The sequence below is a fragment of the Dreissena polymorpha genome, chromosome 5 (genome assembly GCF_020536995.1).
Source record: "Dreissena polymorpha isolate Duluth1 chromosome 5, UMN_Dpol_1.0, whole genome shotgun sequence".
NCBI classification, from domain to species: domain Eukaryota; kingdom Metazoa; phylum Mollusca; class Bivalvia; order Myida; family Dreissenidae; genus Dreissena; species Dreissena polymorpha.
Window position 1 is genome coordinate 64,932,753 of NC_068359.1, and position 24,487 is coordinate 64,957,239.

A 24,487-nucleotide genomic window follows, 5' to 3' on the forward strand; every position below is an offset into this window, starting at 1 on the left:
GTGTTTTATGTGCCGGATCAAGAATATGTTTTTTTGTTTATTAATTCGACAAAAACATCGCTTCAGAAGCATAGTCAATAACAACTGGTCGTTTTAGCCAAATATCGATTTGTCAGCTTGCCTTGAATAGATTTAATTCGGAACTCGCGCGCTGTGGGGTTTTCCGATTTCTGAGCGCGCGCGGGAGGTACAAACATTGTCATAAATACAATAATGACCAGCAACGTCGATATCCAATTTGCTTCCCATTCAGTAGTGGATAATAAGTTTTTGAACGACAGTAGTGTTTCTTTTAGGAAATGTCAAAGTTCAAGTATTTTGTTGTTATAACAATAACCATTATTATTATTAATTACACATAACAAATCTAACACTGATATGCATGTTTGTCATACGTTTAACACAGGATTAAAGTCTAAATACAGTGTTCAGATGTACAGCCGCCTATACGAATGGGTACATTAGCTAACATTCTTAAAAGACATGAACAACAGACTTTGTCAGCTTTATGGTGGAACCTATACACATGAACGGCTTGACATATGCAATATTTCTTCTAAAAAGCATTATTAATGTTCGTGTTTTTCGGCATGCTTTATAGATATAGCAAATAAAAAAATGTATGGTAAAGCTCGTTAGTGATGTGCCTTCTAATCTTAAGGTCTTAGTCTTTAGCGAATAATTTTCTTTACTTTTCAGATTAGATTTAAGAAAATCATCACAATAGAGCTATATCAATAGACATATAAATATCCAACTGATATGGAACGATATATTAGTTTTAGTACTACGAATGGACTGAGGATAGTAAGGTTTTTGTTGTTTGGTACTTGTCTGAATGATTAGACTATATTTGAATAGTATAGTATATATACGATGGAGTCAATGTCTTGGTAGTTTCGTTGAATAACTTCCATTAAAACTGTATACCCAGGTCTACGCACAGTATATGCAATGACATAGTTACGTGACCGAAGCTGTTTACATGTAACTGCAGCATTATATCGTGTTTCGTAGTATTCTTACAAATTAAACACGATCGAGATTGGGTCATCTAAAGAAAATGATTAAATCGTGGTATTTTTATCAACTATAACGAACGTTTGAGCAGAAAAAGTGGTGTTTATTATTCAGCGATAAGAGAAATTATTGATTCGCTCTCTTTTAAAATATGCTAGTCAGCTTTTGTTTGTACCTACCGCGCATATACTGTTTTAACACGATTTCCATTATAGAATCAACTTTCATATGACCGCAATTATTTCGGTTTTCTTTTCATTTACAGTCATGCCACTTATTTGGCAAAAAAAAACTTTTTTTATTCATTTGACGCTGTAGTTCAATAGCGGCTGGAGAGCAACTCGCAACAGCATCCGCAAATAATATGCCTTGTATATTTGTAATATCTTCAGTTACGAAAATTCCTTGATGATCCGAAAACGTAAGTAAATGGATAACTCATTTATGAATAAATTAAAAAATGATCGTGCTAGTTACGTCCCTTTACCTTGTACCAATGATACACTTGAAATCAGTGTTGACATTAATATTTAAGACACACCCGCGACTCCGCAAATTTGAGTACATAGAGACAATGACGTCATATAGTTTTCTATACAGCCTATTTCGTACATTATGTCAAAAAGTTTATAGTGCAATATCCCATCACACACCGTTTGAAAATCAACCTATAAGACATAAAACCTTCTTCTTGATTTAGTTATATATATTTTTGAACCATGACTTTGTAATACGAATATGTTACAAATTGTAGAATAAACTTTCCGATGACTTGTTTGCGACTCATCTTATTTGCCAAATTCTTCAGGCCAAGTATCACAGCCGTGGATTTACAATATTTCTAATTATTATATTAATAACATTTATCAATGAAATACCTTTATAATTGTCGGTTCTAGTTTAAAACTGTATTTGTGTAAGGGAACATTAATGTTTTCTCCCCACATGTCAGGAAATACTCCTGTATTTAGAATGTGATTAAAAAGCGAGCAAAATACAGGACATTTAACATTAGCGGTGCTTTTTTAATTAAAGTCTAAGCCTATACCATCAAAGCCCTGCGCCCTTCACATTTTTAATTTATTAATACTTATCATTATTTCTTCATGTCTTATAGAGCTATTTAGAACTTATTATACTACGTGCTTTCTCATATTAGTTGGAAATTATCCTTCTTGTTTTTGCACATAACTTTAACATTTATTTTTCGTTTAGGTAGATTTGCAAAATCTTTATTCAGCTTGTGATACGGAATTTTCTCAAAGAGTAATACGTGCTTTCGATATTTCAAAGTATCACATTCATTATCCCACCATGGTGTATCTTGCTGTTCATAAACATTACGTCGTTTGGTTCTTTTATCGACTTTCATGTTTAATGCAGTAGTTTTAAAGTGATACTATTGTTTGAAGAGCCTGGTTTGTATCTAGAGAAATTTGATGTAAAATGTCATTTTGTACCTGTTATACATGTTAACAAAGCTTATAAGTGTTCTTTTATCGCAACGGATGCCCAACCCAATAAAGCTGTTCTGGTATCGCAACGGATGCCCAACCCAATAAAGCTGTTCTGGTATCGCAACGGATGCTCAACCCAATAAAGTTATTCTGATATCGCATCGGTTGATCAACAAACAATAGCTATTCTGGTATCGCAACGGAAAATATTTTAGTCAAAACTGAATAATTGAGCCGTGTCCTGAGAAAACTGGGCATATTGCATGTGCGTAAAGTGTCGTCCCAGATTAGCCTGTGCAGTCCTCAAAGGCTAATCCGGGACGATACTTTCCGCCTAAATTGGATTTTTGCTAAGAAGAGACTTTCTGTAAACGAAAAATGTCATAAAAGCGGAAAGTGACGTCCCTGATTAGCCTGTGTGGACTGCACAGGCTAATCTGGGACGACATTTTACGCACATTCATTAAACCCCCTTTTCACAGAACACGGCCCAATTTAATATCTCATTTATCATTCTCGTTCGTGAGTTTTTAAGTTTATGAAGTAGGCGAGCCCGCATCTAATGTTGGTCCAGGCGCGTATGGATCTCAAAAGCAAAGATGATTAGCGAACAGATATAACAAAACATTGATGGTAACCCTTTGCATGCTGGGAAATTTGTCGTCTGCTAAAATGTCTTCTGCCGAATTTCTAAAATCAGCATTTTCTTCGATTTATTTCAAAGAATACTATCAGAATAGCAAACAGTTTGGATCCTGATGAGACGCCACGTTTTGTGGCGTCTCATCTGGATCCAAACTGTTTGCAAATGCCTTCAAAATCCGGTTCCAGCGCTCAAAGGGTTAAAGTATTTATTAATTACAGTTTTAAATCTGTTATAAAAATAGCGAGTTTGCTACCATAATATGAATCAAACAAGCAACTAGTAAACGAACTTTTATTATATTTACGTAGATAAGTGTAACTGAAATTAAATCATTTGTGTAAGCTATATGTTTCAGTGTTTGTATTGTCAGTACATTATGCACTATTGAGGTCAGTCATACGTAGTTAACGTGCGTTGTGTAATAAGAATTTTATATCAGAAAAATAGTTCGAAAATACAAGAAAATAAACAAAATATATACATCTTAAAATTTCTTTTGTAAATGAACCTATGTGCATGTTATTCGAGTTTTTTTTTAATATTCGGAAAAGGAACCATTACAGAAAATGCATTCATTGATATTGCTATTGACCTAATAATTTGGACTATTAAATTGATCATGTACGACTATGTACGAATATGTACGACATCATTCCCCTATGGGCAATCTGACAAATTATCATTACTGATTTTAACCCATTTATGCCTAGTGGACTGTCCCATCCTTCTAAATTGGATCAATTTATTTCCAAAATTAGGGATGTCTAGTATATTTATTTCTATATTTATAATATTTTTTACAGACATTCCTGTGAGCAAACAGCGCAGACCCTGATGAGACTCCGCATCATGCGGCGTCTCATCTGGGTCTACGCTGTTTGGCAAGGCCTTTTCTCTAGACGCAAGGCATAAATTGGTTAATATTTCAACATTTTTTACGAAGGCAATCCTCAAGTCTACAATTGCGATACATTTATTATCTACGATTAAATAACACGCAATAAATAATTAAATAGTTAAATATGATTTAAATAAATATGTTCGCGAAGACCTGCTTACAGCGAAAACTAACCAACAACTAAATAACTGTTAACATTATTAAAGTAGCAATTATATTGACCATGATTAACTGAAACATAAAACACTGAAGAGACTGAATTTCGTTAAACGCATTGTAGATCAATATTCCCAAAAAATCTTTCTAAGAATTCAAATAAAAATAAAACATGATACAAAACAACTTATATTAATATGTTTTCTAAAAAACTTTGTATGATCTTTTTTTTCTTTTTACATTAAGTATGTATAGCACAGAATTGAAAAGTTAATCACACAGTCTAGGATTTCGAATTACTCACTGCACTGAAAAAGTAAATTTCGCTTGCGAATTTTAAGCGACAATTGTAGGTGCATTTTAACTACAACATCAACGCAACCGCAGCGACAGCGCTCAAGAGGAGAGCGAATATTGAGCCGGAAGTGGAGCTGGCTCCCCCGTTTCCACCAGTTTGTCCGGAATTGACGTTTCCGATATTGGTTCCGCTGGTGCTTTGATCAGTCGCACTGCTACCGCCGCCACCTCCAGCACGCAGGTTCTTTGCGAACTTGCTCTCGCCACAGAGCTCCTGGTAATTCTGGACTTGAAGGTTCTTGCAGTGTGTCTGTATTAGCCGGCATTCGAACTCAGTCTTGAGGCCAACTACGTCACTTCCGCATGTCTGCTTCCAGCCACCAAGCTCGCATCTCAGCTGTTCAAAGTGGATCCTGTTTTTAAAAAAAGACCATTTAAAACACTGTGCCTATTTTCTACAAAACAATTTCAATTTAATGTGTTCGTGTCAAAGTTGAATTCAAATAGTTGACATTAGTATGTTCCTGGTTTGTTTTGTTTTTTTTCTAGTTTCTCTGTGTGCTGTTATCGTTGTTGTTGTTGTTGTTGTTATTGGTGGAGGTGGTGGTGATGTTGATAATAGAGGTTTATTTTGTATGTTGTTGAAGATGAAAGTATGGTGGCGGTGCTGTTGTTTGTTGTTTGTTGAAGTTGTTGCTGTTGTTGGTTGCTCACCCGCAAAAGTCCCGGAAGTAAGCGTCTGGAGAGAGTTTCTTCTGCACCTGCTTGTCGGCGAGATCCATCATCTTTGACTCAGTGTCGGAGATACAGCGCTGAAGGGCGGGATTCCCGTTGGCAAAACACTTCAGCCCCTTGTCGTACACTGCCGAGAGATATACCGAAATGAACATTTACTATTACCAATTGTAATATCTAAACAGAAATTTTTTTAACGTTTAACAGCGTTTTATAAATTGTTTGGACACACGTTTATATTTCTTTACTGATATAACCTACGCTTTTCGGGCTTTAATCTCATTTTGTAGTACTGCCATTTCTTTAGTCTGGCAAAATCACTTCTTTTCACCTATGCTATTGGTAAGCTCGACAATGGTACAAAAACGACATATCGACCAAGCATAGCAGACCCTGGATTATACTGTCAATGTATTTTTATCATATCCTAATGAAATGAGTGGAGAGACATATCCGTTGATCGAGTGTGTTAAATGTATCTCTTCCATAATTGTAGTCGGGAAATCCAATCCAGTTATGCAAACATTCTCTGTTAATGGTGTCTTGAACTTTTATGAATGTAGGATATATGTTCATTTTCCACTTCTTTATTAGAAGAACTACTTATATTAGTGAATGTTTTCTCTTCTTCTTTTTGTAAATACGCTTTAAATGCATGAATAATGACAATTATACTGGTAAAACTCGACTTACGTTGGATGTCGTTACAGATAACGTTGACGGCCTGCTCGACTGAGGACTGTTGATGACCCCAGTAGGACAGAACGCTCTCTGCCGCCTTGCAGGTCTCCATTACCTGGGTCATGCACTGAAACACGGCCCCCTTGGAGCTAGAGAGAAAGGTTACAGGTTAATTTCCATTCTGTTTGAGGCCTGATATGATAATGTGTGCATCTTAAACCGACTTTTAAAGTAATCAATTGAGCCGCTTTCTGAGAAAACTGGGCTTAATGCATGTGCGTAAAGTGTCGTCCCAGATTAACATGTGCGGACTGCACAGGCTAATCTGGGATGGCACTTTACGCACATGCATTATGCCCGGGGCCCGTATTCACCAAACAATTCTTAGACTTAAGTATAAGAATAAAGAATATTCTTCAAATTTATATATTCTATAAGTGCTCGAATATTGAGTAAAACTTGTTATTAAACACCTCTTTCTACGGCATTCTATATGTAGAACATTGTGTTAATTACATAATTACCAGTGGATGCATCTATATATTCAAACACTGAATGCTTTTTTCTTGGTTCCAAGTTTATTCTTTATTCTTAAGGCTAAGAACTGTTTGGTGAATACGGGCCCGTTTTCTCAGAACAAGACTCAATTGATCATCGGGATGTAAGTCGTCCGTTTACAGTCGGCACCGTATGCAGACACGACCATTTGCGTATATCACACACAATTACCCATGTACCGGGTATACACTTGGGTTGAGAAGAGCAAATGTGGAATTGATCACTTGCACCAGAAAATTCAAGGCTCTCAGCGAGATCCGAACCAGTGACCTTCCGATTTGCAGACCAGAATTCTCCCCACGCCCCCACTGTGTCGGTTAAGTGCCGAAGGTAAAGACAGAATGGCGATGAAGGAAACATTTCGAAGATAAATTTTAAAAGTGCCCTTGCGCCTTTGAGCTGGGTAGAAGAGAATGTGTTGGTGAAGTGTCGTATGTAAAAGAGAGAATGACTATCAGACTGTTTTGAAAGAGAAATTAGCTGTGACGGTATCTATTGAATGTAAATGATTCACGATACTATTCTACCTTATATATCAGGGGATGTGCTTGCTCGATGGGCCAGTTGTTCTTAACAAAAAAACAGCAAGGTAGATTCAAACATTTATTGATTCAACATGTTGGGCTCCTCGTTTTTGTGTAGTTTGTCCCTTTGTAATAATGAAGCATTTAAGTGTGCCATGTTTAAAACTCAAACATCTTACAGTAAAAGAACATAATACATATAAAAAGCATGGTTTCTAAGCGCACACTCTAATAACCTTTTAAAATTACAGAGATGTAAGACGGAAATGGCCACCACGATGTGAACATGGGACAACCGTTCAACAGCGTAAAACAACTATAATGACATGGGAATTCCGGGTGGTTGCTGACGTTCGTTTAACCCATTTATGTATTGTGGACTCCCATCCTTCTTAATTGAGCCAATTTATTTCTAAAATTAGCGATGTCTAGTATATTTATTTCTATAGTTAGAATATTGCATACAGAAATTCCTCAAAGCAAACAGCGAAGACCCTGGTGAGGCGCCACATCATTCGGCTTCTCATCTGGGTCTACGCTGTTTGTCAAGGCTTTTTTCCTAGACGCTAGGCATAAATGGGTTAAAAACACCAATTACAATTTTGAGAATTAGTTTGAAAGAACATTAAGTTGGGGCTACTTACTTGCAGAGGGATTTGGCCATTGCTATGTCACCCATGAAGTCACTCCTGTCGTGCGTGATGTTCATCAAAAACATGTCTGGTTTCATGTTGAACTTTTTAAAGCAGGAGTCCATGTTTTCGTGAATGTTGCGCACGCACTCCGGAATTTTCTCCCCTTCCGTTCCGGGAATAACGTGATCTGAGAAGAAAAATATAATGGCGGATAAGCGATTGGTTATACAACTTTTATTAAATTTTTACATCGAATATAGTTTTCCTAAAAAAAATACATAAAGCTTCAAATAATATTATTAAGCTTCCTACGTTAAAAAGCAATTAAAAGCCAAAACATTGTAAACTTGTGTAATTGAAATAAGTGTGAGTAATGAATGTTCTTGCACATTCTTTTAGTGGGAACAAATGATTATTTGCAATAATTACGCTATGTATAATCAAGAACAACATACAGATGATTTGCGATTGAAAAAATCTAAGAAAGCCGAATATATGAAGAAATAAAGAAACAAATGTATACATCAAAGCACCAAGATTGAAACAGATGTTCATTGCACTTGATCAGTCATGCCTTTTATCTTAAATACTGTTTGAAGAAAAACAGTAGTTCATGCATGATTAAATAACTTTGATCAATGTGTCTTAAATCCATCTAATTATAATAATGAAAGTTGTATTTTCCCTTCAAACATATAGTGCCATTCAATGGTATAAATCATATTAACCTTTATAGAAAAAGTAACAAATGATCATTCAAAATTCAAATAATGTACATTATTAACGTGATTGGATGCATGCATGCAGTATCACTAAAATGAAAATGCAAAAAACATAGTATATAAAAATACTACATAACAGACAAAATAATTAACTATTATTTGTACTAAAATATTAGTAGCAAATAGTTATACAATAATACTATTTCAATACCCGTTTCGAATTCTGAAACAAATATTCGTGGTCTTGTACAACACATACCATTCTCTGAAATGCGTTTCCTGTATATTTGTACATATTTAAAAATCCCTACATATGAGTCGCGTTCTGAGAAAAATGGGCATACAGTATGTGCGTAAAGTGTCGTCCCAGATTAGCATGTGCATTCCTCACAGGCTAATCAGGGACGACACTTTCCGCTTTTATGACATTTTTCGTTTAAATGAAGTCTCATCATAGCACAAAATCCAATTTGGACGGAAAGTGTCATCCCTGATTAGCCTGTGCGGACTGCAAAGGCTAATCTGGGACGACACTTTACGCACATGCATTATGCCAAGTTTTCTCTGAACAAGACTCATATGTTAAGCTACACACAGGTCTTATGCGCTAGAGGATATTACCCGCACAGCATTGAAGCGTGACAATAAAGCAACCCGTCGAAAAGCATTGCAATGTGTTAGAGGAGCATACGCCGCATTATAAAGAGCGAAGAGGCAGCCTTAGTTGATTGCCTCATGGGATCTTTTGTGTATATGGACTGTGCTCTGTGAAAAAGGGGTTTAATGCATATGCGTTAAGTGTCGTCCCAGATTAGCCACTGCAGTCCGCATAGGCTAATCAGGGACAGCACTTTTCGCTTTGATGATATATTAAAGAATCTTCTTAGCAAAAATGAATTGAAGACGGAAAGTGTCGTCCCAGATAAGCCTGTGCGACTGTGTCGTACAGGCTAATCTGGGACGACACGTTACGCACAAGCATTAAACCCCGTTTTCCAGAGAGGGGCCTAGCTATGGGAAAACGTAATATATTCAGCATCTGTAGTTCAAAATATGTTAGCAAATTCAATTTAGATTACTTAACTGTGGTCATTCCAATTGGTGCTAACTTCATAGCGATTGGGACCACATTGCAATACAATTCGTCGTTCTTACTTAGTGTTAAGTTGTGTATATAAATGTGCGATGGAAATACACGGAGTGCTGCCCTATGCATTTTCTGACTTACGGGTGTCGGTGCGATCTTAAGATGCGATAAACACAAACAATACGCTTTAAAGCAACTGCAGTTAAATGTATCAAGGTATCTAAATGATCGAAAAATATAAAATCATAAATCTCCAACAAATAACCGGAACAAAGAGAAATGATCATAAAACGTAAGTTTGTGTTTTTTCACAAGAATGTTCATATAAGAAGGTAATGAAAAGTCTCACTGCATAATTTAGATAGTTGCAATATGAGTAAAACAGTAGAAAAGCTTAAATGGCGAGCGCATAAAAGTGCATTTATAAAATGACAATGGAGCGTGTTATCTGAAAAATTCGTGACAATGTAAGCAACAATTCGGAAAGATGAAACCAGAAAAGCGGTTATAATGCCAACAAACTACAGAGAATCGATATGATAAGTATGGTAATACCAAGTTTCCGACAAAGTTAATAAACTGAGTGACAGATGAAATATAAATTAGCATATCACGTAAACATAATTTATGTTTAAACATAGAATTGCCACATAACTGGATATGCACGATAATTAATATATATGAGCCGCGCTCTGTGAAAAGGGGGTTTCATGCATGTGCTTAAAGTGTCGTCCCAGATAAACCTGTGCAGTCCGCAAAGGCTTATCAGTGACGAAACTTTCCGTCTTCAGTAGATTTTTGTAAAGCGGACATTTCGTTAAAAAAATCCACAAAAGCGAAAAGTGTCGTCCCTGATTAGCCTGTTCGGACTACACAGGATGATCTTGGACGACACTTAACGCACATACATTAAACCCGGTTTTTCACAAAGCGATACCTATATGTTTTAGAGAGAGAGAGAGAGAGAGAGAGAGAGAGAGAGAGAGAGAGAGAGAGAGAGAGAGAGAGAGAGAGAGAGAGAGAGAGAGAGAGAGAGAGAGAGGGAGAGAGAGAGAGAGAGAGAGAGAGAGAGAGAGAGAGAGAGAGAGAGAGAGAGAGAGAGAAAGTGAATGAGTTTCAAACCTGTGTTGGGACAGATGGTGTCGATGTTGTCCTTGTGTGAGTTGTAACAGCGGGACGGGATCAGCTGACACTCGAACTCGTTCTTCAGCGAGACCGCGGACTTTTTGCACGAGGGCCAAGCGGCTCCGTCGCAAGCCACGTGATTGGCACGTGCCCTGAAGAACACCACGTAGCGCATGAGTTGTATTATGATGTGTTCCCCCGCAAAACAAATTACGCGCGGCACCGCGTATGTCGCACCATATAGGCTAGCATAAAACATGGCCGCATAGTTACAGTGCGACTGATACCACGTGATATGGGATTAAATATTGATATAAGATAAAAACGGAAAAAAATCTTATACAAGTGTTCAATATTTAATAGCATAGAGTTCATTATAAAATATGCGTACTAAATAATAAACTTCAGAGAGTCGCAATTTAAAAGACAAACATGCTTTAAAAGAGTTACGGGAATATTGAATTAGCCACTACCTAAACTGAACACGTATATTAGTGTCTTTTGTTGCGGTGTATAGTATCAACTCGTGCAGGGTACTCACGTGCAAAAGTCCTGCAAAGAATGTGTCCATATTGAGAGCCTGTGTGATCTGTTTCGTTGACAGGTCCGTTATGGCCATGGTCATGTCCTCCATACACTGCTTGGCGGCGTCCGTCGGTTTCGCGAAACAGTCAAGACCAGCGAGGTAGTCTGTAGGGGGCAAGGCATGGGGCGGTTATTGGTCAGCAGGAAATGGATGTATTTGATAACTAAAATACCGCCTAAGACTAATATGTGGGGACAATAAATGCAAGGTTATCGGTCGAAGGAAAAAACATGAATATGTACGTGTAGAGAAAAGTACCATAAAAGTGAAAAGTGTCTTCCCTGATTAGCTTGTGTGGACTGCATAGTTAACCCATCTATGCCTAGCATCTAGAAAAAAAGGCATTGGCAAACAGCGTAGACACAGATGAGATCCAATTTAGGAGGATGGGAGAGTATGGCAAGCGGTTCGACGCATAATCCCAAGAAACTAGGTTTCTCATGAGAACCTAGGTTCTCATTTGAACCTAGGTTTTCAAATGAGAACCTAGGTTCTCATGAGAACCTAGGTTTTCAAATGAGAACCTAGGTTCTTTTGAAAACCTAGGATACCAAACGAGAACTTAAGTTCTCAGAATGAGAACCTAGGTTCTCATGAGAACCTAGGTTCTCATGAGAACCTAAGTTCTATGTGTCTATGAGAACCTAGGTTCTCATGAAAAACCTAGTTTCTCATGAGAACCTAGGTTCTCAAGCGTAAACCAAGGTTTTCAAATGAGAACCTAGGTTCTCATGAGAAACCTGGTTTCTTGGGATTTCATAAACCTTGGTTCTCATGAGAACCTAGGTTCTCATGAGAACCTAGGTTCTCGTGAGAAACCTGGTTTCTTGGGATTTCAATAACCTAGGTTCTCATGAGAACCTAGGTTCTCGGAGAACCTAGGTTCTCAGAGAACCTAGGTTTTCAGAGAACCTACGTTCTCTGAGAAACCTAGTTTCTTGGGATTATGCGTCGAACCGCGTGCCATAATTAACCTCCAGTTGTCTCCCATTGCTTGGTACACGCTGGCGGCATATGTGTAACATGAATAGAAATAGGCGTGAAACCGTGAATGTTTCTCCCCAAGAGCATTTTCTGAACAATGTTTAGACAATGCTCAGTAATATTCTACGAAACTTATCTGTTGAATATTTGTGACCACCGGCATTAGCCGTCAGTGACCGCCTCTTGTTCATGTTTCCGTGCATGGGTGTTATTTAGGAATGAAATTAGTAAAGTAATCGGTCGACATTGGTCTGAACACGTTAATAAAAAATTGAACTGTTTATGGAATACATCTTTAATTGTAAATATTATTTTGAGACTAAAAATTCAGATCAATCGTTACATAATATATTGTTACAGCATTAAATGAGTTTCAAATATTCAATTCCCTTGTTCGGGCCTCAAACGACTGTACGGTACAGTTTTCTATTTTAAGTATGTCTGTGACCTACATGTAGGAAGCAATCATTATGGTATAAAATACAAGTTTTATCCCTATTGATTATGTGTAATAATGTATTATTCAATAGTAAGATATCGGCAACACTGCAAGAAAACTTTATGCGCTAAAGACTTTGCAAACATATTTCAATAACTTGAGATATCTGCAAAAATAAAGTTCTTAACGGCGTGTTTTCATTCTGTCCAGCCCGTGTGTAATCATATGTGAACCCCATTGATCCTGCGCCCTGAATAATATGTGTCCCGTATTCCAAACGAGCAAGTTTACGCCGTCCGACGCGTAATTATGAAAACCTATGTTCTCTGAGAACCTAGGTTCTCAGAGAACCTAGGTTTTCAGAGAACCTAGGTTCTCAGAGAACCTAGGTTTTCAAAGAACCTAGGTTCTCAAGAGATCCTGGGTTCTATGAGAACCTTGGTTCTCATAATGAGAACCTAGGTTCTCATGAGAACCTAGGTTTTCTGAAAACCTAAGTTCTCAGAGAACCTAGGTTCTCAGAGAACCTATGGTTCCCAAATGAAAACCACGGATATGGCAAGCAGTTCGACGCATAATCCCAAGAAACTAGGTTTTTCATGAGAACCTAGGTTCTCATGAAAACCTAGGTTTTCAAATGAGAACCTAGGTTCTCATGAGAACCTAGGTTTTCAAATGAGAACCTAGGTTTTCATGAAAACCTAGGTTCTCGTTTGAAAACTTTAGTTCTTGACGCCATGTGCAATCTTCAAGCGATAACCTAGGTTCTCATTCTGAGAACCTAGGTTCTCATTCTGAGAACTTAGGTTCTCATGAGAAACCTAGTTTCTTGGGATTATGCGTCGAACCGCTTGCCATAGGAGAGTCCACTAGGCATAAATGGGTAAATCTGGGACGATACTTTACGCGCATGCGTTAAACCCCGTTTTCCAGGAGCGCGGCTAAAAACGAGTTTACAGCTAATGGGGAATCTGAATTGGAGCAATGGGATGATTAAGCAATTTATGCATAGTGGACTCCCCCATCCTTCTAAATTGGATCAATTTATTTCCAAAATTAGGGATGTCTAGTACATTTATTTATTTCTATATTTAGAATATTTCTTGCAGAAATTCCTGTAAGCAAACAGCGCAGACCTTGATTATGCGGCGTCTCATCTGGCTCTACGCTGTTTGCAAAGGCCTTGTTTTGTAGACGCTAGGTATACATAGGTTAACTGAGGGATGGTTTTCTAAATGTGCTATTCAGAACGGTTTTAAGACTTAAATACATCGAGTGGTAATTTCACAGTAGTAGTGATAACAGTCTTACAAATCATGAAATGATTTTGCATTGTATACTGTCTTGTACAGTATAACCAAACCGAGCATTTCAAACTCCTAACAATTAAGGTAAACAAAAAAGGCGGAAATGTCTAATGCGAATTGCATATAATATAATCATTGCGGCTTAATAAGCCACTGTGTCGCTTCACTTTAAAAATAAATTCCCTCTATGCAAAATGTAAACAACGCACTATTTGACAGAAACCAAAGCGACGCACTGCGCATGCTTGAATACCACTTCCGGGCAACTGGGTTCCTACCTGGGATGTTGTGGCAGAGGATGCCCACTGCGCGCTCCATGCCGTGAAGGTCGAAGCCGGTCAGAGAGAGGGTTTGTTCGGCCCCTGGGCAAGTCTGAACCACCTCGTTCATGCACGTGAACAAATCGTGCTTCTTGCTGCAAAACAGAAGTGGTGGATATGCGCGTGAAAACATATACACATGTTTCGTCATTTGTAAATTATTTTAAATAAATCGACTGCGCCAAGTACTCGTTTCGTTATTATGTCATTTAAATAGCATTAATCAAGATTTAAAACTCGTAGTTCTTGCTTTAAAGTTACATTTATTTGATTGGGTTGTTAATAAATTTTGCGATGCCTTGAATGGACATGCATGTAATTTAGATGTATATACATGTAGAACTGTTTAAATTAAATGTATCTGCATACTTAAAAATAAAACTTTATAAAAAAACAATATCGTGCGTTTCTATAATTTCAATTTATATTGCCTAACACATGATATGATTATCTTAAAAACTTCTCATTCAACACAAACCTGCAGTAGAATTCCGCTTCCTTTGTGTTAGCTCCGATGAGCGCCCCCTTGTGTTCGGTGTCGTTTGACAGGTAGATGTCCGGGCTGAGTCCCACCTTGCCGAAGCATGTGCCAAACTGTTTCTGGAGGGTCAGAAGGCACGCGCCGGGCAGTGCTACAAAGAGGGAGAGCTTCCGGTTATTTATTACACGATGAAAGATTTTCGTGATTTTTAAAACATGCTGGTAATTATTGGTTTTATTACATATTTTAATTTGTATTTATCTATTCATACACGTCTTTAAAAATTAGAATTTAAAAAGATATGTTCCGTCACCTTTAATATAAAAAAATCTTAGTATATATTTTTTACAAATAAGCGTGCAACATTTATATTTGTGTTCATATATATTGATTAATAGACAGCCTGTTATAAATGAATATTTTCTTGCGAAATACTATAAAAGCTTTCTCATTAAATCTCAATTTATTTATTTTGATTGTTTTGAAAAATTAAAAAGGCTTCTGAATAAAATATTATATTTAGTTTATAATGCCAATCTAAGGATAAGGAATTAAGAAAGCTATAAGTCAGCTGGACAAAAAGCAGCATGCGAATAATCGTTGAAGAAAGCGTACACATGACTACAAGTTTAACCCATTTATGCCTAGTGGACTCTCCCATTCTTCTAAATTGGATCATTTATTTCCCAAATTAGGGATGTCTGGTATATTTATTTTAATAGTAAGAATATTTCTTACAGAAATTCCTTAACGAAAAAAACGTAGACCCTGATGAGACGCCACATCATGCGGCGTCTCATCTGGGTCTACGCTGTTTGCTAAGGCCTTTTTTTCTAGACGCTAGGCATAAATGGGTTAACAAACTCGCCAATATGCTTAAAAAAATGTAGCATACCACTTCCAGCTGTAAATTATTCAATAAGCAGAATATTTAAAAGGCAATAAAGCATAATATCGATATGAACTTGAAGTAAGAAATATACACTGTACAGGATTTTTGTCAGTTTGAAAAGTATACACCATCGTATAGTATTCTCTGTACAAAGTTACAATATTTAAGCAGTAACGTAAAATCTTAATTTAAATCTTAAAGGAGCCTTTTTGCAGAGTGTGGCATGTATTGACGTTTGTCATTATATACTTAATATTGATAAATGTAATCATTAGATCTAAAAAAGCTCCAGTAAAAACACAGAATAAAATTAAAGAAAGAAACAAAGTAGGCTTCAACCGGGCTTGAACCACTGACCCCTGGAGTAAAAGTCTAACGCTTAGACTACTAGGCCATACATGCTCATTAACCCATTTATGCCTAGTGGACTCTCCCATCCTTCTAACTTGGATCAATTTATTTCCAAAATTAGGGATATCTGGTATATTTATTTCTATTTTTAGAATATTTCTAACAGAATTTTGTTTAAGCAAACAGTGTAGACCCAGATGAGACGCCGCATGATGCGGCGTCTCATCTGGGTCTACGCTGTTTGCAATGTCCTTTTTTTCAGGACGCTAGGCATAAATGGGTTAAATCAGTAATGTATTGTATACTTTATATAAGCAATCCTCGCAGTATCACAAAAGATTACGACAACAACAGAACTCTCAAAATTGTGCAATCGTTTCGCGTTGCAAAGCTTTATAATTTTCAGGTTTTAAAATCGTCAAAAGATGCATATAATGGATATTCTAGAGCATGGTTAATGTTCAGCATTATTGTTTGCTCGCAAATATCATAACTACAACGAAAATGTGCGACTCTGAAACATTTTATTTTTATTTTGTCAATTTACCAAAATGTGAAAAGGCCCCTTTAAGTTTTTGTGCACTCAAGAGAGATGTGAACGAGTCATTTACATAGTAAAAATTCCGTCGCAGGAAATATTCAAAGTGTGAGAAAAGCTTTGCGCATAAAGAAAAAACACCCCAAGCAGGTATCGAATGCGACGGTTAAATACAGTTCTCATTTGCGCGCATGCGTGTGCCAGATGTGCGTCTTACTAGTGTCACCGCACGCCGTTGCTACGGAGATAACCATACGAGCGAATTGTGCCTCTACGCCTAGCAACTGTTTTCTGGCACAACCCGCGTTGAGAATGACATCTTTGCCACATGTTTCCAGTGGTTTCCATTTGCTACAAACATATATTTTCTTAAGTTTTAAAATCTATTTTGGAAATCAGATCCAGGTGCTCGGAACTATCGGGACACACACACCACATATAGCTTGAAACAATTTTCAAACGACATTTCGAAGTATTGCGATATCGAAAATTTCATTGCGTGCAATTAACCCATTTAAGCCTAGTGGACTCTTCCATCCTTCTTAATTAGATCAATTTATTTCCAAAATTAGGGATGTCTAGTATATTTATTCTATTTCTATATATAGAATATTTCTTACAGAAATTCTTTAAAGCAAACACCGCAGACCATGATGAGACGCCGTCATGCGGCGTCTTATCTGGGTCTACGCTGTTTGCCAAGGTCTTTTTTCTAGACGCTAGGCATAAATGGGTTAAATGCATTCATGTTTGTACCAACAACAAATTATTTAGTTTCCGAAAGTTAAAAGAAGTCACGATATTTCATGTCACAGGCACCGCACCGATATCAAACACTTTTTAATTCCGAAACAGAATAACTTTACAAGCCCATTAGCGTGTGTGTCCCAAGATGTTTCCTGATTGGACGAAACCGATTCAAAATCGGGTCACGCGGCCGGAAATAAACTCACTGGTGTCTCCGCAAGTTGTTCCCGTAGTGATCATCATATTCACAAACGATGCTTCTACCATAAGCATCTGGCTGCGTCCACACAGGTCGGCGATGCCCTTGACAACGTTCTTTCCGCAACTTTCGAGGTCTGTCCATTTCCTGTTTATGGGGGAGCGAGAAGAGTAAAGCAAAGCGCGCAATGCTGAGAAAGGGCGGTAAATAAACATGTACAAGCGGGTTTGAACATATATTGAAAAGGAAGGTAGAATAGTATATGTATATCGAAATGAATTTAAATGGTAGTAGAATTACCCAAAGACGAGGAAAAATATGTCGGAGATAATGTCAGGACAAAACCATGATGTGAAATACATATGGAAATGCTAATTAGATGGAAGAAATGACGAGGAATAAATATCGCACTGTTAAAGGCTTGGAAGATGTTAATGGAAGGCCAGAAAAATAACGTGGAATACACATAAGAATTTCAATGGATGCGAAGAAATACGATGTGGTAATATCATGTCAATCTTTATCAAGGACAGAAAAATGACGAGGATTACATATGGCGGGATATGACAAGAGCAGAAAAAAACAAACGTGTTCCAAACATGGTAAAGGTTGAAGACAAAATCTAAAAACAAAAATAGAAAATGACACAATCGTATGAGTAAAACTGGCATGAACTATATTTAAAAAAAGTTGGTTCGATATGAAGAACATAATGGAAGGACTAAATCAAGCAACACTTTTTTCCGGCATATCAAATTGTAATGACTAAATTGATTAATACCTAGCATGGGTGATTGAAAAATAGAACAAATTATGTTCCATAGCCAGAAGCTTGAATTTACCAAAGGAATCATAAAGAATAATAACATTAACTTATTCCCATCATCTGCACATATTTTCTTGTATTAATATTTAACCATTATACACTGCAAAATAAATAGTATATCACATTCAAGTGTAATCATTTTTCTCTGACCATAAAACTCATACAAACCATCTCGAAACTGTATTCTTCATGTTAACATATTATTTCTACTAGAAGAAGTGAATGTCATACGTCATAAAGACTTCTTATTTTTCTCTCGAATGGGATGTACAAACGTTTGCCTCCCTTACTTAATATATATATATATATATATATAAATATATATGCTAAATACACGTTGTGTCTCCATTGTCAAAAAATTTGAAACTCAAAATCAAAATGGCGACTCTAACCTGCAGATGTTTTTCTTAAGGGTATCCTTGTTTTGTCCGGCCGGAAGTGTCTGCCCCTGGAGCACCATGATGATGAGTTTCATGTCCATATCCAGGGTCTTCTTGGCACACTGGTTCATGCCCTCCTCGAACGCGGACATGCACTGGTCGGGGTTGATTGGTTTACCGGTACCTGTTCGGACGGGGATAATTATATGAGCCGCGTTCTGAGAAAACTGGGCTTAATGCATGTGTGTAAAGTGTCGTCTCAGATTAGCCTGTGCAGTTCGCACAGGCTAATCAGGGACGACACTTTTCGCTTTAATGGTATTTTTCGTTTAAAGGAAGTCCCTTTTTAACGAAAATCTACTTGAAGCGGGAAGTGTCGTCCCTTATTAGCCTGTGCGGACTGCACAGGCTAATCAGGGACGACACTTTTCGCACATGAATTATGCCCAGTTTTATCAGAACAAGAACACATATAAGGGCGCTTGAGATTTAAGGTATGTCGAGGTGGTGCGTTGTATGAAGTTAGTTTGATCACAAAAAACGGTCATACGATATAGTGTTGACATTGATTAACTATTGGTCTTTTGTTGTTTTGTGGAATGGACGTTGTCAGACTCGAAAACGATCATATAAATCTGAATCTTTTAAACAACGACAAATTAGACTCTACTGTAAAATTCTTCTCGTTTGTCAATAAAAATTAAATATTTGTTTATTTAATTGTGACTCCTTATATTTATAGAACAGAAAGTGTCTATTGGTATGCACCGTTTACCATTAAACATCTTTACTACCGATTCCTTTACCTATATACACAGCGCGTGGCAAATGGTTATGTGGTACCCCGCGATTCAAATAAATGCTGGTTATTCAACCAGACTGTGCCCCATGTAGGTTTCGAATCTTGTCCCTCCCGCTACATAAGCAGACAGCCTAACCCACTCGGCCACGTCAATATTTGTACTTAAAAACAAACATGTGTCTCAATCGGTAGACCTGATAGTGAGGAAATTTTAGTATTATTGGCAAATAACTAAGATTATGAGACGAGGATGAATGGCAAACTTACAGACTCCCTCGTATGCGCCCATCATATTCTGCAGGGTGGTGCCCACCATGATGGTCTCCTGGGGCTTGCAGTCGGCCTGGATACCGGACAGGTTGTCCGTTGAGCACTTGAGCATGTTACGCCTCGTGGTGTCGCTGTAAAGAAGGGGGGTTAGGTGGTATATTAATCTGTACAAAGGATGTAATATGTTATGTTATGCTGAACAAAGAAAATTAATGTGTTTTATTACAATGTACAACGAGAGGTAGTGTGTTATATTACGCTGTTCAAAGGGAAGTAATTCGTTATTTTGCGCTGTCAAATGGAGGTAATGTTGTACAAAATAAAGTTCTAGGAGAGTTGTTATATTACACGTTGTAAAACAGGGGATATGTAGGGATTCTGTCGTTGTGAGACTATGTTATGCAGTTCCGTCACAGTAGGAAAGGGGTATAATATGTTATGGAGTTGTGACGTTGTAAGACAGGAAATTAATGTGATACGACTAGTTGCGTCGCTGTGTGATAGTGTTGTCGTGTAAATTTGACAATTCTCAAATATTATAATTATATTAGTATTATGCTAAATATGTATCACTGCACAGCTGTAAATATAACTTTTATTGATTTCTGAAAATCATAATTTCGCAATGTTTAAGATAAACTTGTGTATAGATCTTTTATAGGGGAGAGGGTTGCGAAAAAGGCAAGTAGTGACCGTTTCGTGGCAACAGACATTTACCTGCAGGAGAGTGTTTTCAGTTGCTCCTTGTTGACTCCTGCCGGAAGTGGCTGGTCGGCGAGGAGCATGAAGAAGTTGTCGGGGTTGATCTGCTGTTGGCTTAGGCACTTCCGGAAACCGGTGTCGAAGTTCTTCATACATGCGGATCCTTCGTTCGCTTCAATGGGGGAAATACAAGGGTACGTTAGTACGTGCGGAAATAAGAAATTACGTTCACATAGACGCGGTGTGTATATTGCGGTAATCGTATGCAAGCGATATCATTTTTCTAAGTAATCACTCGCAAAATCGCAAGATGCGAGTTAAAAATAGGTTCTGCGAGTGCTTTATGTTGCTGCTTTCAACAATTGCGAGTACAAGCTACGTTTAACCTTGTAACCTGTCATTTTACAAACGCCATCGTAACCTCTCGTTTTCGTAATCGGTGTCTCTATTGTAAAGGGAGATAATCACGAATGCGACCGAGTTACGGGCAAAATGCAATCTTGTCATGTTGGCAACATGATTTTACAGTGAATGCCAGTATATTTAAAAACTTAACTCGATGTCCGATTTATATTGAAAACATACTTCAACATTCGCATGATTAACGTGGCAATTAAAAAACTACGAACGCTGTCGATATCTACCAAATGATTCCAACAACATTACAGGCATTGGCGAAATCTACTGAATGCACCCGAACAATCTGCAGAAACGATGACACAAATTCGGAACTTCCGGTACTTACGTGCTCCACACAGGTTGGCGATGCCGCTGACCATGGAATTAATGGTTCCGTCCATCATTCCAATGTCCGTCTGCTTACACGACGCGTCCGGTGCGGTGACGAGAGGAGCGATACACTGGCCGACTTGCTGGCGGTTGCTGTAAAGAAACAAATACGTACAAAAATGATGATATGTGCGGTTCTCAATAAGAGCCGGCCAACGGCGAAATCGGCCGTTTGAAATCAGATTTTGGCCGGTAAAAAATCGCTCAGAATTTGCGTGTCGATTCGGTTATTCGGCTCCTATTTGCTCTTAAGCAAAGACGTCGATTCATTATCTCCCTTAACGCATGACAACAACAACAACAATGAAAAGGCGCATATTGGAATCGGTCAAAAAGCTGTAAAATATTTTGACGTTCTGTTCATCACATGTTGAGTTGACATTTTACAAAAGTAATAAAGAGCTTTTTCCATTTATCTTTTGTTAGTTAAAAGGGCTAAAATTCATAAAATGCACACAAAATGCTCAAATTTAAGAGCCTGGTGAACACTAAAATAGCGAACAAATGGCGCAAAATGCAGGAAATCAAGTGCTCAATTTTAACATTTTAAGGGGGAGCATGCCCCCGGACCCCCTAGAAGGCCTGTTGGTTTCACAATTTGGCCTGTTGGCTTAACAGTTATTGAGAACCCTGTATGTGATTATGCAATCACAATTTCAGGGGAGTCAACTTTGAAAAGGCTGCGATATAGGAAACGCGAGTTGTCTTTCTCAATTCAAATTCGCCCTCTGGCGATATATAGAAAATATGAGTTGTCTTTCTTAATCTAAAACATGCCCTCTTGCGTCGTTTTGTTTACTTACGCGCACAGCATCTGAATCAGATTGGCCTTCTGTGGGGCCAGGTTTGGTGGCAGACGTCCGCTCGTTTCATTGGTTACCAGGGAGAAAACTATGTCAAGCTCAAAGCCCCCGAGATCCCTGAAGCACTTCCGGAATCCCTGGTCAAACATCTGGACGCATCGCGAAGGTGTCTGCGCATGCGAAGGGACGCTTATCGCAAGTACTACAAATGATAAGACCATTTTTTTAACAAGTGAATTGTGCGATTCCGAATTTATAACATTCAGAAAACGTTGTTTACAACTTTATATAGAGTTTATGATGCCCGTCTTACACGTGGCTCGTGTTCGCCCCCATCACCACCCACAACCACTTCAGGAGCATGTTCTAAATCTTCATCAAAACACCTGATACTTGTTGTCATTTTTCCATGAAATAGACCACCAACCTAAGAGGGTTGCTATCTGAGCGATTGTTTCGTAGTAAATAATTAGAATAAAAAGTTGTATCAGTTTTTGTGCTTTGATAAAAGTTTATGCTTAAATCAATCAAATGTGTTATTTTTAACATGAAACAATTCTTGAAGTTGCATTTGTGAATAGCAGCAAGGTCTATACTTTTGACAAATGTAGTGCATGTATAAGTAGACTGTAATGAATATGTTGATGTTTATTCCATCAATATTTACAAGGTTTTTTCCTTTTCTTTTCATACGAATTTTATAGTCAGCCTTACACGTGAGCGTTTTTTTTCTAATAAAGAATCATCATTATCAAACACTCATTCGAAGCTTATTATTACTGTTTATTCTAAGGCGGAAATCGGAAATATCCCGAAGGCAAGCACGTGGTTATCCGCGCATGCGCTTATACGTCATTAACTCTTTGCCAAACTGAATTTGACGCCATTTTGAAATCTTATTGGGTTTTTATTAGTTTTGCAAAATGTATACGAAAACTAAGAAACGCTCATTAAACAGTACCTATACTAAATAAAAACGTTTTAGTCCAAATCTAACTGTTTATGGTTGATTTTTTAAAAAGACAACACATCACACCCATTCAAAATTTATCTATATCAATGAGAAATGGTTGGAAAGGAAGCCTTTAAAACTTGAATTTAGTATGAAAGGTATTAAATTTAACTTTCCAAGGGACTACAAATGCGTCCAAATACGTATCTAAATGGTAAAGGGTTATACAATATAAAATAAAGAACTAAACTCGTTCAGTGCTGGAACCGAATTTTGAAGGTCTTTGCAAACAGTTTGGATCCAGATGAGACGCAACAGAACGTGGCGTCTCATCAGGATCCAAACTGTTTGCTATTCTGATAGTATTCTTTGAAAAAAAATCGAAGAAAATGCTAATTTTAGAAAATCAGCAGACGACATTTTAGCAGACGACAAATTTCCCAGCATGCAAAGGGTTAACAAATGTGAAGACTTACCGACTATTACGGCTCCTACGATCCACATTTCTTTTACGTTGTTTGTTATTTTACGTGTACGTTTTCTCAAATTGTTGATGTTATTTTAACACGATAATTCTTTGAGTAGTTTTTGTTATTCCCTGTTCTTAAAGAAAATATGTTATGATGTTGACTGGTCGAAATTTATGTTCTTTCTGATTCCCTCTGGAAAGGATTCGCCCCTTTTAAACAAAGGATGGCGACTTCGCAATGTTTCTAACACGCCACGCCTTTTGCTGTCAACGCAAGCAAATGGTGTACGTATGGATGACTAGTAAACGTTGTCTTATGATACGTTCGAAAGTCGGAAGTTAATTTTGAAAATTAAAATACAAAATTGCCTCCGGGTTTCAAAATTTTCATTTACATCGGCTTGTGTTGAAACTTCGATCTGTCAACATGTCAAGAAAGGTAGCATGTATCTTATATCGGGCAAACATGAACATGTATACAGCAAAATAAATTTTAATCTATTAGAATTTAGAAGAAGTGAGCTGGACATTTTGACGGACATTCATAACAAGTTACGCAACATCGTGTATTCCCTAATTTGTATGTATACGCAATTTGAACAGCAATTAATAACGAACGCTCAAACATGTCCGTAATAAATGCCAATGTTGTACATAGTCTTATGTGTATGGGTGTAACACCCCACCTTCAAAGAATACACCTTCAATTTGGGTGTTTATTAATAAATTAATGTTTAGACATTGTTCACACGTTTATATTTTTAAAATTTGTTTGTCTGATTAATTGACAAATCTACAGCTATAACGTTTTAAACAACAACAAAAAAACAATTCATAAATACGTTGCCTTGGTCGAATCACGATGGTTTCCTAATATCATATATATTCGCAAATTACTTAACGTTCTACTATAATTATGTTTTTATTAGTATAACCCGTTATACTGTATATATTGTAATCCTTTCTGTAAGTAATAAAGTGTTGTTTCAATTAAGAAAATATCATAACAAAAAAACATATATTACAAATGTCTATAACAATGTATGTTAAACTATTTTGAGAATACCGAACAAAACTTTTCGAAGATTCATGGTTAGGGAAATTCTGTG

At 37.3% G+C, this 24,487-nt stretch overlaps 1 protein-coding gene across 1 annotated transcript; it reads right to left on the minus strand.

The window, feature by feature from the left end:
* Positions 1-4,440: 4,440 nt before the first annotated feature.
* LOC127831285 (uncharacterized) lies at positions 4,441-23,413 on the minus strand. Its single transcript, XM_052356260.1, has 16 exons — positions 23,386-23,413; positions 21,958-22,159; positions 21,111-21,247; positions 20,381-20,537; positions 19,661-19,794; positions 18,604-18,775; positions 16,657-16,790; positions 14,656-14,809; positions 14,136-14,272; positions 11,083-11,231; positions 10,539-10,821; positions 9,558-9,572; positions 7,617-7,794; positions 5,903-6,039; positions 5,189-5,336; positions 4,441-4,887 (listed from the first exon to the last, which is right to left on the minus strand). Exons 1-16 carry the CDS (start codon positions 23,411-23,413, stop codon positions 4,542-4,544), a joined length of 2,511 nt encoding a protein of 836 aa, XP_052212220.1. The 3' UTR covers positions 4,441-4,541.
* Between the last annotated feature and the right edge of the window lie 1,074 nt (positions 23,414-24,487).

What these genes read in the sequence shown, in the direction of transcription:
- LOC127831285 (XM_052356260.1), bottom strand. Translation starts at nt 23,413, where the DNA reads ATGTGGATCGTAGGAGCCGTAATAGTCG. An exon ending in GAAGCGGAATTCTACTGCAG is followed by an intron (nt 14,273 to 14,655) that starts GTTTGTGTTGAA and finishes TCTGTTTTGCAG; the next exon opens with CAAGAAGCACGATTTGTTCA. An exon ending in ATGGCCAAATCCCTCTGCAA is followed by an intron (nt 6,040 to 7,616) that starts GTAAGTAGCCCC and finishes CTTTCTCTCTAG; the next exon opens with CTCCAAGGGGGCCGTGTTTC.